At 48.9% G+C, this 14,865-nt stretch overlaps 1 protein-coding gene across 8 annotated transcripts; it reads right to left on the bottom strand.

The window, feature by feature from the left end:
• Window positions 1-3,105: 3,105 nt before the first annotated feature.
• NR4A2 (nuclear receptor subfamily 4 group A member 2) lies at window positions 3,106-14,466 on the bottom strand. Of its 8 annotated transcripts, none has more exons than XM_064287130.1 (7): window positions 12,091-14,456; window positions 10,732-11,419; window positions 9,850-9,979; window positions 9,295-9,458; window positions 8,185-8,387; window positions 7,606-7,784; window positions 3,106-7,455 (listed from the first exon to the last, which is right to left on the bottom strand). In XM_064287130.1, exons 2-7 carry the CDS (start codon window positions 11,404-11,406, stop codon window positions 7,199-7,201), a joined length of 1,608 nt encoding a protein of 535 aa, XP_064143200.1. In that variant the 5' UTR covers window positions 11,407-11,419; window positions 12,091-14,456; the 3' UTR covers window positions 3,106-7,198. The 8 variants fall into 8 exon arrangements, 7 of the variants coding, with proteins under 7 accessions (XP_064143200.1, XP_023398714.1, XP_023398713.1 ...); XM_023542946.2 differs by having other exon boundaries at window positions 3,107-7,455; window positions 10,732-11,580; window positions 13,942-14,461; XM_023542945.2 differs by having other exon boundaries at window positions 3,107-7,455; window positions 10,732-11,580.
• Window positions 14,467-14,865: the final 399 nt, after the last annotated feature.

Here is a 14,865-nt window from a genome sequence, read left to right as displayed (position 1 = left end):
TAGGACATTTTAGTCCTCTCCTTCCCATCTCTGTTTGCCTTCAACTCCAGCACTCTGATTAAATAAACCAAACCAACCCAGCGCTGTCGAGTCGATTCCGACCTCTGATTAAATAAATCCTTTAAATCGCCTCCCTCTTTCTCTTCTCACTGCTCACCTGACCATTCACAGTGAGGTTTACTATCTTTATCCATCTCTACCTCTACCCATTTCCCTCAAAAGCTTTTGCTTCTTGCCCAGGATTTGTCAATAGTCTATAAATCAGAGGACCAGCAGAGGGCCTAGCATGGGGTAAACGGACAATGTAAAGTTCTCTTCCCTCCCTATTCTCCCCCTTCCCTCTATGGTCTTCTTCCCTGACTCACATCTTCTAACCTTTCTTTCGAGTTTACTCTCTTCCCAGGTACCAGGTTGCTGAGGGACAGGAGAATGGGGTGCTTGTCCACTGGCCCTTACCCACATGCCCAGCTGGACTCCAAGCAGAAAACAGGCCAGAGGATACAGAGATGTGGAGGCCCATGAGAGTGGGCAAAAAGAAAAAGGCCCGAGACAGAAAACTCATGTTACTAGAGAGGACTGGTCACAAAACCACATTGCCATGATTCTCTTATCAGCACCTCTCAGCAAAGCAACCCCTCTGCCCCATTTCAGGCACAATCTAGTCCCTCAAGCAGTGACTTTCAAACTTTTTTACTGAGACCCACACTAATAAATACATTTTATATTGTGACTCAAGAAAACTTTCAGCAAACAATGCTTAGGCTTTTTCATATTTTCACTACCCTGTGCAAAACACGCATGATTTCTATTTGGATGTTTTTTATTTCTTTAAAAGAAAATTCTGATCGCCACCCATTACAGCGATTTTGTAAACCACTAACGGATCAGAACCTTCAGTTTGAAAAGCACTGGCCTACTTGGAGCCTAGTGGCGGAGCATCGTCTCTCCTTACCCCATACCCTTCCCAAACTTCCAATTTAACTTGACGTGGTCATGTTTCCAGAGCCAGGAAATCTTAGTAGACTCAGTCTTTCTAGAAGCCCCTCTGGCCCGGCTAAGGAGTTCTCAAATGTGCAGCCACACTCCCGCCACCACCAGCCTCTGCTGTCCAGGGAAAGTCTATTCCAGAAACCGGGCATTCTATCCGCTAGGACAGGTGACGCGCATCCTCGAAATCCAAGTTGCTCTAAACACACGTTTAGGAAGAAATATGAAGAAACAGGAGTGGTAGAAATTAACTGGGAGAAAACAGACAAGTGGATGAAAGCGGGGAAGCTGATCTCTCCTAGGCTCCAGGTTACATCGGCGCTAAATCTAGTCCAGCTGAACACGACCGAGCTCCGTTACAGCAAGAGGGCAAGGAGCAGCCCGCAGTCCAGGTCTTCAGGGCAGGAAGGAGCGCGCCAAGAGGCAGGCGGATTGGCGGGCCAATGGTCGCTTTGGTCACAGCGCTCAGCTGACCACAAGACCAGTCGCTCCCTCTGGCGCACAGGCAGAGGACTCATTGCACGAGATGCGAGAAGACCTGAAAACAGGACCCGGACGCGAGCAATATCTCCTTGGAGCTCCGGATCTTGTGCACACGTGTGGGCCAGGAGTGTGGCAAGGGTGTATGGGCCCCTCTCCCGGCCATTTCTGTCGTGCAGACAAGCCTCCGACTCGGGCCCTGGAGCTCTGCCCCGCCCTTTTGTGCGCCCCTAGATCTGGAGAAAAAGGGTTTCCCCGGAGCAATGTGGGATGACGCCCCAGCCCAGCGCCGGGCTCAGGGAGACCCGGGACTGACCTCGGTTCGGCAGGTGAAAGGAGAAGCCGGGGTCGCGCTCGGGCGCACGTGTGCGGCCCCTGCGCTCGCGCCCAGACGCGCCAGACCTGACCAAGCAGTGACTAGAACCTGTTGCGACCTCAGGCTCTGGGGACGGGGACGCGGGAGAGCTGAGGAGGAAGGTGAGGCGGGGAAGACGAAGGAGACAGTTAACCCAGACAAGTCCGGGCTTTTCATGGCATTGTGTCCCCATATAACCCTGAGAGTCTCCAAAACGCAGTGGGCAGAGCGCGAGCACTGGCGTCTCCGCATTCGCCCCAGGCCATATCACAAACACACACCTTCTCAGGCAATCTTGGGGCCTCAAAATCGGACCACTCAGAGAAGGGGGGTCTAGTTGGGAAGGCTTGGGCGGGGAGTACGTGACGCGAGCCCCACGCTCTAGAGTTCTCCCGCCACCGCCTCCTGGGCCCAGAGCGCACATCGCTCTCTATGCGTCGCGGGCGTGGGGTGGGGCCCTGCTTTCCAGAGCGCGGACCGCTCCACCAGATGCCCACCAACGGAAGCGGGACTTTTCCAAAGGGAACGCGAAATCAAAGTTGGAGAAGAAAACTTCAGGCCCCAGTTATCACACCAGTCATGCTCAGGAAACACGCTAAGGGGAAAAGACTTGGAATGGCAGCCTACCCATCCTAAATGCTTAAATGTGTATCGAATTTTTAGTTTCTGGTGAAATTGAAAAATAAAAATGAAAAGCGGATTTTCACGTGTTTACTTTTATCGTTGAAAACGAATTACTAAAAATTGGTGACCCAGCTTGGAATTCATATTTTGTTTTACCAGTAGAGTCAGCCAGTTGACTGAATCCGGTAAATGGGAGGACGCGAAACGTGACTGCTCGGTTTTGAGTTCTATCACGGATCTAAGCAGAATCTCTTCCGAAGCCAGGGTGCGCATTCTGTAATCGTGACTGAGACCTCTGGGGAGGAGGGGATGACTGAGCGTTGGCCCTGAGACTCCAAATTTGAGTCAAGTCCCGGCCTATGGGATGCTCGAGAAGTTTGAATAGTTGAGAAGCTCCCGGGCGCACACCCGAGGGAAGAGTTCCGGTTCCCCAATAGTGGAAACAGAAAAAAAAAGTGGGGAAAAATCAATCGCCTTGAAACGGCTTCAAGGAGGAAGAGGTCTTTGAGATATTCATTCCCGGACCTCTGGTCAACCACCAAAACAATACTGAAAAAAAAAAGTTTAAATGCACGAGCTACACCCCTGCCCTCCCACCCCCCGCGCCTTGATTGCATTTGTCTCCACTTTTAGGTGGCTTCGGGCGCACACCGCCTCGAGGTAGGCGCCTCTCCCATGGAGAGAGGCGAAGCCCGGTATGGGAGACCCAGACCCTTTCACCGCAGCCACCTCGGCGCTGCCGCTGCCGCGCGGCGGTGGCGGATAAAAAAGGAAACGGATGTGTGTGAGCAGCGAAGCCGGGAACTGGTAGTTGGTGGCGCGAAGATGCGCGACTCGAGCGATGCTTGGGAGAAGTGCCCTGGGTCGCCTCCCTACATAGGGCCTGGCGGAAAACTGTGTGATCAAAATATTAAAAAACTTCTCCCTTGAAGACTTGTTTGTACCTTGGAAGTACTTCTTCACTGCCGACGCCTAGTTTTAAAATATAATTTAAAAAAAGATAACTAGATATCCGTGTCGACGTACTGACAACCAATCTCTAGGCAAAGCGAAATTGAACCTTAAGGTGACGTTCTTAAGTTGGCAGGACGAGTCCCGTATCTGGTATCTCCGTCGGGCTTTTTACACACTGGGAAATATTGGCCCCTAAGACTTTTTAGGAACAGTAATTTTAGGGGGGCATCCAAACTTTCTAGGGATAGAGTTGGGCGCCAGAAAGAATTACACATATGGTCGTTGGGTGCAGCTGTCACTGCAGGGTGCTATCAGCTCTCTGGGCCATGCCTATCTCTTTAGTTAGGACCAAAGATTCAAACTCTCTCTGAAAGCAGAGGCTCCGCGCGAGGGCCACAGGGGCACCCAGGCGATCGCCCAGACAGCGAGAGGCGAAACCCGGCAAGGAGCAGGTGGTAGAGCCGCTCACCGGTGCTGGGAATAAGAGCCTCTCTCCGTAAAGTCAAAAAAAAAAAAAATTCCATAAAGTCAGAACATTCTAGGTAACCACTCAAAGTTAGTCTAAAACACCGCGAGAACTTAAGTCTTCTCAGGGCTGAGAAGCGTATGGTCATGACTTCGGAACAAAGTTTATGTATTTTCTATGGCTGGAACCATAAACTACACAACTAAAATTATTAAAAGGACGTGGAGGGAGTAGGGGGTGCAGAGGAAGCCCCCATTATGAAGTTTTAATCTCTTTCTAAGGAAGTTCCATGTAACTCTGGCTTTTGCGTGTCTTGTTTTTCCTGAGCTTTACTCCTCGAAAGACAAGGACAAGAAACGTCCTCAGCTGCGCTGATCTCTGGAAGATGCGGCGGAGACCTGTCGAGGCTTTTTCCTTCGCGCAATTCCGTGCAGTCGGGGGTTGGAGAGCGACTCTGAGAAGCAGGAAAAGCAATAGCCACTTTGCAACTTGGGAATCAACTGAATGTGTACGCCGACCCGGCACAGCCTGCACACTGGCGTCATCCTTCCCTCCTGTCCCCCCAAACTCTCAGGAGATTGACTACCTGAGGCCCCATTGACCTCTGATGATGCTCAGCCGCTTCCTTACGAGAGGACCGGCAACCGAGTTCGTTTCTCGGTTCAATTCTCAGGGATTCTAAATCGGAATGCAAATGTCTCGAGGCTGCAGGCACCTGGGAGACCAACTCTAGGACTCTGTAGACTCCCAGCATTTTTAAGGAGCTTCCTCTTTCTGCTTATTAGTTTGTGGCTTTCTTTGGGTAAACCCAGTTTCGTTGGGTAGAAGAGGTGAAAATAAAAGAAAATGGCTAGTCTCATCTTTTCAAGAAAGCCAGGAAATTGAACATTTGGCATACTATTTAATCTCTTAGGTGGCCAACCTCCATTGCCCTTCAGAGTGACCCCCAGAGAAACAACACATCCTATAAAAATAATATGAAGTTAACCACGGAGATGAGCCTTCTCTCTTTTTTCTCCCATCCCCAAAACATGTCTTTAGAAAAGAGGTAAAGGAAAAATGGAAACCCAAGAGCTCTAGTGGCAACTTACTGCTCTAACTCTGCATTTTTAAAACAATAAAGCTCTCTGTAAATTTCAGTGACCCAGAGGTCATCTGTAATTCACCAGGTCAGCTGTGAAGCTGGTCCCCAGCTCTGCGAATTCATAGCTGACCTAAGGCAAAACTCCCTGGACCTCGACCGGGAGCGCTGAGCGCTCGCTCTGACCGTAAGCGGCTTCTACAGCGTCAGTTTCCTTTCTTGGCTGGAAGTTGCTGCTGAATGAAATCTTTAGATGCCAGTGTCATAATTTTCTTAAACCACAAGGAGCACCTGACAGTGGATATTGTATTATTTATCTGAGAAGCTTTTAAGATGGAAATATTATTCTAAAACTGCAAATTGCACTTTATCACCATCCACTAAAGAAGGAAAACAGCAAGTTCTAAGAAATGCTTTTACTGAGTCTTGAGTTCAGCTGTATGCCAAAGACCACTGATCCAAGGCCTAAAGGGCCCCACATGCTTGGTTCTTTGTCCAAGATCCTTCTTAACAGTTGTAAATGGAGGGATTGGGAAAATTCAGAGATTACATATAACAAGCCTGACTTCTGAGTAATAAAAAGATACTTCCTAAACACTGTGCAAGACAAAAACTTGACTGGTCTTCTGATCTTGTACAAGTTGAAAAAGCCTTTTGGTCTCCTGAACTTCTCTTCTGAAAGCAGCATTTACTAGCAAAGTTAATGAAAGACTTGTGATATTCTCAATTGATTCTGATAAATGTAGGTTGCCAGACTAGAAAATTCTAGTTAAAGAAAAATACTGTACTGAATTCTCTGGATAATTAGTTCTATTCCCCTGTTCCTTTTGCCCAAATAGATCTAGACTGTCAGTTTGAAACTCAGATGTTTAATAAGTGATCTATCACAAATCAGTCTCCAATTCTGTCTATTTTATAGTTGTTTAGTCACCATTTTTTCCTGACGCAGAAAGAAGACAAAATTCTGTTCATTTACATGGTTTATTGTTGTAAACATTAAAATTGTCTTTCTTAAAGAAAGAATTTATCAGAAAAAAAAAATCAGCATCTCTACTGTCATACACCATAGAAAAAAAAGGCAGTGACTCTCATCATATGCCATACTGGAAACATACAAAGAAAAATACTACAGAATATGGCAATATTAAAATTCTTACTCAAACATAAAATAATATATTAACTGACAATTTTAGACATTTAAAAAAAAACAAAAAAAATTCAAAGTGCTCAGTAATTTCCAGGGAGTTATGTGTATTATAAGCACTCTGGAAACAGTCAAAAGCTGCTGCATGCAAGTTTTGTTTAGCTTTAGACAACAAAATAATCAAGATATAAACTTTCTTTTATCAACATCAACAATACATACAACACTTACAAACAAGGAATGTTGGACGGTGTTACAAACACTATGTGTCCCTTTTGTCAGGATTTTCTGATGTGTAATACTTGTGCCCACCTATTTTACAATTGAGAAAATGTTTAAGCTCAGATAACTACCAATCTTTATAAAATCTAACAGACTACATAGTGTCTGAAATACTATTTATATAATATAGACATTACTGAAGTAGCAAGTGCCTATAACATTTTCAACCTAGAATCAACATGCTTGTCCCTTTTTTCTGTATTTATTTATTTTTTTGCAAACACACTTATCCTTTAGAATTTTTCATATTTATTCATAAATAGGCACAAAATAATTTAAAAAGCCAAACTGCATTGGGTAAATTTACAAGTCTTTGCCTTCTTCAACTCATGCCACCCACGCAACATTTAGTTTTACTATATATTACAGCTTTCTTTACAGCAGAAAACTTTGAAGTCTTTTAAAGGGCGATATTTGTGGGTCCCCTTAATGTATGTGTGTGTGTGTGCACGTATGTTACGTTTGTCTTAACCGCAATAACCAAGAATGGCCAAAGATTTCCCATCATACATTAGGAGTCTTTCTTCTGAACAATTATCTGATAATAAAAAGTTTATACCACTGTATTGTGTGTAGTCCGTGTTCTAAATCCAGATGCCCCGGAGCCAAAATGCCCTTTCAGGTTCTGCCTGCAGGTTAGGAAATAGCAACAGTTTTTGTTTTTTTCTTTAGGGATCGAAGGGCTGGGGGGGTGGGAGGGGTGCAGAAGAGGTGGGAATGGCTAGAGCTGAGGCAGTCCAGGGTACTATCTCTGCCCATGTGACCTTCCCCCTCTGGACAGTATAGGTTTCTTTCCAGTTCAGCTGAAGTACATAGGAGAAGGTCTTAGAAAGGTAAAGTGTCCAGGAAAAGTTTGTCAATTATTGCTGGTGGTGGTACCAAGTCTTCCAGTTTCAGGTAGAAAATGCGTTGTAGCCCCTGTGTGCAAAGGGTACGGAGTTCTGGGAGCTTCCCCAAGAGTTTGGACAAATAATTGGGGCGATTCAACCCCCCGTTATTGAAAGTCACGTGGTCTTTGAGACAATTTACAATCTTGTTCTGCAACTCTTCCACTCTCTTGGGTTCCTTGAGCCCATGTCTCTCTGCATAAAACACAATCAGAAACAAAAGAAAAATGCACAAAGCAGTTAGCACAAGCTGGCAGAACCAGGGAGAAGAAGTCACAAGGGAAAGCCAGGACAAATTCAATGGGCAGCTCTAGAGGAGAAGCTCCTTGTGCCTGTGATACTGACCTGTGACCATAGCCAGGGCAGCAATACAGGAGAAGGCAGAAATGTCGATGTTCATATTCTGCAAGTTGGAGGAGAATTCAACAATGGAATCAATCCATTCCCCAAAGCCACGCACGCATTGCAACCTGTGCAAGACCACCCCATTGCAAAAGATGAGTTTACCCTCCACTGGGTTGGACCTGCAATTAATACCAAAGAGAGAGGGGGGAGAAAAAGAGAGAGAGAAAAGCTAAACAACTAATTACTTGAAGAGCAATAAATGAGGGATTTAAGAGGCACCTAATTACCGAAGAGTTAATAAAATGTGGACCAGTGGACCTTGAAAGGGTTTAATTTCGTAACAATCAAGAACGCCCCCTATCCCACCTCCATTCCACTCATCCAAGGCTTCTGGTTACTCCTTTCCTTCCTTTTCCTTTTGTCTTCTATACTTCCTTTATTTCCTTCTTTGATTTCCTATTCTGCCCTTTTCCATCCTTTTCTCCCCTTTGCTTTCCTTCTTCTTCCATTTCTTTCCGTTTCTTGCTTCCTCTCTTCCTCCTCTCCCTGCCTCCCCCCAATTGCCTCCTCCCTTATTACCTGTAAGCTAATCTCAGAACAAACAGTTCTAGAAAAGCTGATTCGAAAAGCAGGTCTTGGTCTGCTTTGGGCAGGTCTGCGAAGCCAGGGATCTTCTCAGCCCAGCCCCTGATGATCTCCATGGAACCAGTCAGGAGGTCATAGAATTGCTGGATATGCTGGGTGTCATCTCCACTCATTTGATAGTCAGGGTTCGCCTGGAACTGGAATTTCATTTTAAAAAGCACTTAATGAGGTTCTCTAAAATATATAACCCGTGAAATTGCTAACCCCGTTTCTAGTAGGGGAGCCAGGTTTTTATAACAATTAAACCTCTCTCTGACCAGTAAGGAAATTAGATGTTCCGGGGCAATTAATTCAATTAGGGATGGTGCTATGAGGTCGCTGCTTTAAATATGTAAATTACCATTTCCATACGGACTAAATACAGTGCCATCCAGCCCTGGGAAACGTTCACTCTTATCTCCACAAAACAATTGACACGTTAGTATTCATGCCAGTCCCAGAGTGGGTCCCGGGCACAGCCGCCCTTTGCAGATCTTAATAAAATTGCAGTTGCTTCTAGGTTTGCTGGGCATACTTGCTCCAATTAAAGCCAGCACATTTCTCACAGCTGGAGTAAAAAAGGAATCTGACCACTTGATCCCTCACCCCACTGTCATCCCTTACTCCCTTTCTCTTTGCCTTCCTGAACCCCCACGTAGGCCCTGGGTTTCCCATCCTGGAGGGTCCAGAGAGGATAAGGATTAAAACATCTGTACGGAGGACTGGGGATAAAGTAGAAGTGGAGGGATTTTGCACAGTGGCTGGTTTTTTGCATTAGAGGCATTTGTGTGCCAGTGCCTTTGTGTGTGTGTGTGGTGTAGGGGGAGCTCGCAGAGATCCCCCTTCTGTGGCTGTCCTCTCTTCCTTTCTCTGCCCGGTCCCCAGGTTTACACACCCACAGCTACACCATTTATGTGTCTCCGGTAGCCCTGCCCAGGCAGAGCTGTGAACTAGGCAAACTTGCTAGCCTCCTTTATCCCCTGAGTCTGGTGTTAGTGCCTGGGGATGGGGGGTCCTGCCCATCAGTCGGTTTGTCCACACCGTCCTCCCCCGCCAGCTTCTTACCCTGGAATAGTCCAGGCTGGTCATAGCCGGGTTGGAGTCGACATGGGCCCTCACGAGGGCACTGATCAGACTCACCGGGGGCGAGGGGGGAGAGGGCTCCTGGGGACTCTTCGGTTTCGAGGGCAAACGACCTCTCCGGCCTTTTAAACTGTCGGTGCGAACCACTGCAAAGAAACAGGCGGGTCAGCGCCGCACTCCGGACCTGGGCCCAGCAGCCGCCTGGACCCCTCCTCCCGGAAAGGCCGGAGCCGCTGGGCGCCCCGCCCGGCAGCGCAGGGTCCCACAGCTTGTAAAGCCTTTACTGAGGAAAAGTATAAAAAATGCAGGGCAATTTTATTTCTTCCTCCCAATGGGTCGAACAGTCAAAGGCGAGAAGGGCCTGGCGGCTTTCTCTAGGGGAGGCTGGGCGAGCAGGCAGCTGCCCGGTCATGGAGGCCACACTGGGGGAAGGGGGCCGTAGATGCCCGGCTCTGGGAAGTGGGAAGTGGGGTTAGGGTGCGAGCAGTCGTTTTCCAAGGGCTCAGTCTGGGGGATCCACAGCTTGCCCCGACCTACCTTCTTTGACCATTCCAACAGCCAGGCACTTCTGAAATCGGCAGTACTGACAGCGATTCCGGCGCCGCTTGTCTACTGGGCAGTTTTTATTTGCTAAACACACGTATTTTGCGTTTTTCTGCACCGTGCGCTGCAAAAGGAGACAATATAAGCGGAAAATTAATTCTTTCCTCCCTTGAAAATCCAGCAACCCAGGGAATCCACAGAATTCCTGAACGGCTTTCTCCCCACAAATACACTCCTTTTTTATTTTGTCCTTTTCTTTCTCTCTGTCTTTTTCATTTTTCCTCCTCCAGGACATTTAACAGAAAAAAATTGATAGTGTTAACATTTGAGCTAACCTTGCCGCTCCTTGCTGTGTTTTATATGCCAAGAGAGGAGAGGGAGAAGGAAGCGTTCAGTAAATACAAATCCGTGGGCATTCATATTATTTACATTCCTTGGAGACCTTTTCTATTTAAAATGATAAGATTATTCAATCAGGATGGCGAAATAAAGAGATCACTTAATTTGACCATAGGGAATTCTGTTCCACTTGGTTAGCTCAGACACGGTTCTCTGTCCTAACCAATTTCAATCTGAACAGGGAAGACAGCTCCTAGTACATGCAAATGACCCTCTTCCAAGTCCGACTCTAGCAACTTCGGGCGGGGGGCCGCGGGGTCAGGTGCGTGCGGGGGGATTCGACCTCCGGGCTAGCAGTCTTCTTGCTTCTCATCCTCAGACACCCGGAAGCCCCCGATGCCTGCTGGGCAGTGCAGGCGAATCCCGGGGAGCTGGGTGGTCCGGGGCTGAGCCGCCGGCACCAAGGCGGAGCGCGCCCTCTGGGGTCCCGGGCAGTAGGGAGAACCCACCTGCCTCCTCCACCCTCGCCATGCTCACCTTAAAAAAGCCTTTGCAGCCCTCGCAGGTGCGCACGCCATAGTGTTGGCAGGCCGCGTTGTCGCCGCACACAGCGCACAGCCCCTCGTTGGAAGGGGAGCCCCGCGACGGCGGCGAGGGCACCTGCGTGTCGAGCAGCTGCGACGCGTGGCCGATCTGCAAGCCCGGGAAGCCCATGGACGCGGGCTTGCGGATAGGATTGGGCACAGCAAACGTCTGCCCGTCCACCACGTGGTGACTGCCCGCCGGCTCCGGGTTCATGGGGACGTGCAGGGGCCCATCGAAGCGCATCTGGCAGCTGGACACAGGGGTACCCGGGGGTGACTGCTTAAAGGAGAAGAGGGAAAGGCGAGAGACCGGCGTTTTCCTCTGCTCGATCATGTGCGTGGTGGCCACGTAGTTCTGGTGGAAGTTGTGGAGGGACCCCGGGTCGTCCCACATGGGGCTGTGCTGCACCTGGAAGCCCGGGGTGGTGGGCGTCGGGGGCGAAGAGGGCTTGTAGTAAACCGACCCGGAGTGCGGCATCATCTCCTCGGACTGGGGGGGCAGGTGGCTGTGTTGCTGGTAGTTGTGCATCTGAATGTCTTCTACCTTAATGGAGGACTGCTGTCCGGACAGGGGCATTTGGTACAAGCAAGGTGGCTTGACGTCGTAGCCTGTGCTGTAGTTGTCCATAAAGGTACTGAAGCTGGGGAGAGAAGTGGTGGCAGTGATTTCAGTGTTGGTGAGGTCCATGCTAAACTTGACAAACTCTGGAGTTAAGAAATCGGAGCTGTATTCTCCCGAAGAGTGGTAACTGTAGCTCTGAGAAGCGGGGCTGGCTCCTTGAGGCGAGGACCCATACTGCGCCTGAACACAAGGCATGGCTGGAAATGAAACAGGGTAATATACACTCAGCCTGGTCAACTGAACACTTTCTCCCCGGCTCGGGTGCACCTGGAGCTACACCGGCAGCCCGCGGCGGTCAGACAGAGAGAGCAGGGGCGCGAAAAGAAGGGCGGGAGAGCGCGAGTGCCGCAGCCAAAACAGTGCAGGACGAGCGAGGAAGGGCTGGGCACGTAAAGACCCGGAGTTAGAAAGCTATTGAGGGTCCACACTCCCGGATAGTTCCAAACACCTCCCCACGCCCGCCTTCATAGCCAACCCCGCTCTGATCAGCCTCTCTGAAGCTCGGGCTCCGAAATCTCGTTCTAGAAACCACTCCGCTGAAGTTGAATTGCACAATTAGGCAGTTGCTCCCAAAGGTGATAGTTCCGGGAAGCCTTAAGTTACAGGGTTTGCCCGGGAAAATAGCGTTGCCGAATCTCTTGACGTTAGGGAACTCTGGGAAGGGAGGGAAAGAAATGAAGTTGCACTAACCTTCAGCCGAGTTACAGGCGTTTTTGAGGAAATTAAAGGTGGACAGTGTCGTAATTCAATGAAGGACAAAGTTTCCAAGATTTTTAGAAAAGCAATGGGGAGTCCAGCCTTTCAGATCTGCTCCCTGAAATACAGACACAGGAAGCGTCAGGACAACTTTCCCGCCAGAGATTCCGCAGGGCATAAGTAGACTCAATCAGGCAGGCCCTCCAATGCCCTCCCAGTTAGTTTCATTGGAAATCAGTGTATAGCCTTTACCAAACACAGCAGATAGAATGAATGTGTAAGAGAGATGTCTGGAAACAACAGAAAATGCCACCCATTGCACTGTGTAAGTCATTGCAGAGAGAGGGTTCATGAAGGAAGAAATGTATTGCATGTAGTTATACTTAACACTTATGGTGTAATGAAGCTGTGGAGGACATGTTTCCATTTTAGTTTAACAGGCCTGAATCAGAAGTCTGGACTTTAATCAAATGAAGCATTGGAAACTTCTCTTGAAAAAAAATTTCTTTTTTTTTTTTTTCAGTAACATTGGCTTTTCTTTTGGGAGGAGGGGAAGAAAGTTAAAAGTTAAGAATATAAAATGAGGGGGGAAAACAAACAAAACCACCAAGGGTTAGAGTGTTAGGTCTGGACATAGGGAAAGACCATTTGATTCCAGTTGAAGCATCTGGGTTTCCTAAGTGCTTTCGACAGAGCACTAGGATTGCTCTTCAGCACTATGGATACAAGTAAACTGGTGTTCACTTTTCCAGGAACCCTGTCTTTCACACTATTTTTAATGGCCAAGGAGTAGAAAGAGGGGACCCTACTTTTCCAGGAGGATCTTAAGCCAGCTGCTGAACGAGGGAAATATTCCTTACATGGTACTGGCATCAATGTTAAAAGTGCTTCCCAGTATGGTAAGTTGAATACCTTTCCTACTTCCCTGTACAGCCTTCCCTGATCTGCCTACTTGCTGGAACAAGGAATACTTGTATTCTAGTAATTTTCAGATGTCCCCACTTGGAAGGCATTCTAGAGCATTTTTTTTTTTTAGATAATCTTATTACTAATGAAAAAGAAAGCCAAATATCCACTCCTGTTTTGTTTTGTTTTGTTTTTTTCCATCCTCTTAAAAACCTTGCTTCATGGGCGGGGGGAGGTGACCAGAAAAAAATAGCTGAAAGAAAGGGAACTGGATCCTCACATTCGTTCAGAGAGATGTCTGTGTAGAATATTAATCCCCGGGTAGCTTTGCAGCTTCATAACTGTACTCTCTACACATCCTCTGTCTCTGTATTTCTCTCTCTCCGGCATATGTCAAACTCAGAAATTTCAGGTAACTTAGTAGCACAACACTCTACCAACAACACCTTTAATCAACAACACTCGGGAAACACGGGCACGCTGGCCAGCCGCGGTGACACTGTTCCCAAGCAACACATAAACTGAAGAACTTTCCCTGTGACTTTGCGGGCACCGTCCAGGCCCCTCGTATACGCACGACTTGGAATTTCCGTATTTAAGGACCACAATCAATTTCATCTTAAGAGCAAACTTTGCGCGTATTTCCGCGGGCTAGCCTGCAACTCCCAGAAACGTGCAAGTCCCCCTTCCACTTCCACCAGTAAGGAGCCTGGGAAGCCTCTGTTTGGAACCAACTCCCCCCTAGTGCCAAAGCCTGAGTTCTGACGAGCACTCTCAGTAGCTACGCGCATCCATTCTCCCCACTCTCTGGCCCCGCTCGCCCTCCGCGCCTCTAGCTCCCACTTTCAGAGAACGTGTACCACACGAGTAGAAAGAAAACACACGCAAAGAGGAAAGGAGGATAAAAGAACGCGAGCTTCACGGGCTGCACCTACTCACTTAGGAGTTCTCCGGGTCTCTCTTCATTCATTCAACTCCGCCGAAGTGCAATTCCCTCTGGGAGCCGGGTGGCGGGGTCGGGGAGGGGCGGGTGAGCGGGGCAGAGGGAGCAGAGACACCGCGAGCGGGAAAGGAAGAGGGCTAGGCGGCCGGCTAGGCGGGCGAGCGGGGACCGAGGAGGAGAGCGCGAGCCGCCGGGCGGACTGGCCCTGGCCGCCAATGTGCCTTTGTTTATGTGGCTCGCGCTGCCGCTGCCAACATGCACCTAAAGTCTCCGCGCGTCAGCGCGCGTCAGCAGCTTGTGGCCCAATCGCCTTGCAGCCGCGCTCCCCGGACTCCTGGCCCGCGCTGGCTTTGGTATATTTCCGACCTGACGTCACGAGCACGGCAGATTTTAAGGTGGGAACCGTTCTGGGTTCACCTTGGTAGCTGGCTTGGTTTATTTATTTTTTTCTGAAAGAGGTGTGATCTCTCCACCCAAGCCCGCGCAGCTCGCAGAACCTGGACACCTCGCCGTCTCCGAAGCCCCCGCGCCCATCGCGGCTGCAGCGCAGCTCACATGCGAGGAGGATGCAAAAAAAAAAAAAAAAAAAGGCTGGGCGGAAGGGACCCCTGGTGTGGGCCAGGTAGCCCGCACCTGAAACAGCAAGGGATGGGGTGTGCAGTGCAGTGCCCTAACCACCCACCCACACTCCTCACACCCCCCCCCAACGGAAGCGCGTACAGATAAATGTCCCATGACACAAGATGGTCAAAGGGTTCAGGCTGTTGGGGAGGGATTTCCCTGCTCGGTGCTTTCTCCCTGTCTGTCTCTCTCTGTATCTCTGTCTCTGTTTCTCACACACACACACTGCAATGGAGGGAAGAGGGTGAGAGTAGAGGCTATGTTTCTGCGTTGCCTTGTTTCTTTGCAGTGCCCACATA

Source organism: Loxodonta africana, chromosome 6 (genome assembly GCF_030014295.1).
Source record: "Loxodonta africana isolate mLoxAfr1 chromosome 6, mLoxAfr1.hap2, whole genome shotgun sequence".
NCBI lineage: Eukaryota > Metazoa > Chordata > Mammalia > Proboscidea > Elephantidae > Loxodonta > Loxodonta africana.
Note: the sequence above shows the minus strand (reverse complement) of the source record. Positions and strands in the feature narration are given on the sequence as shown.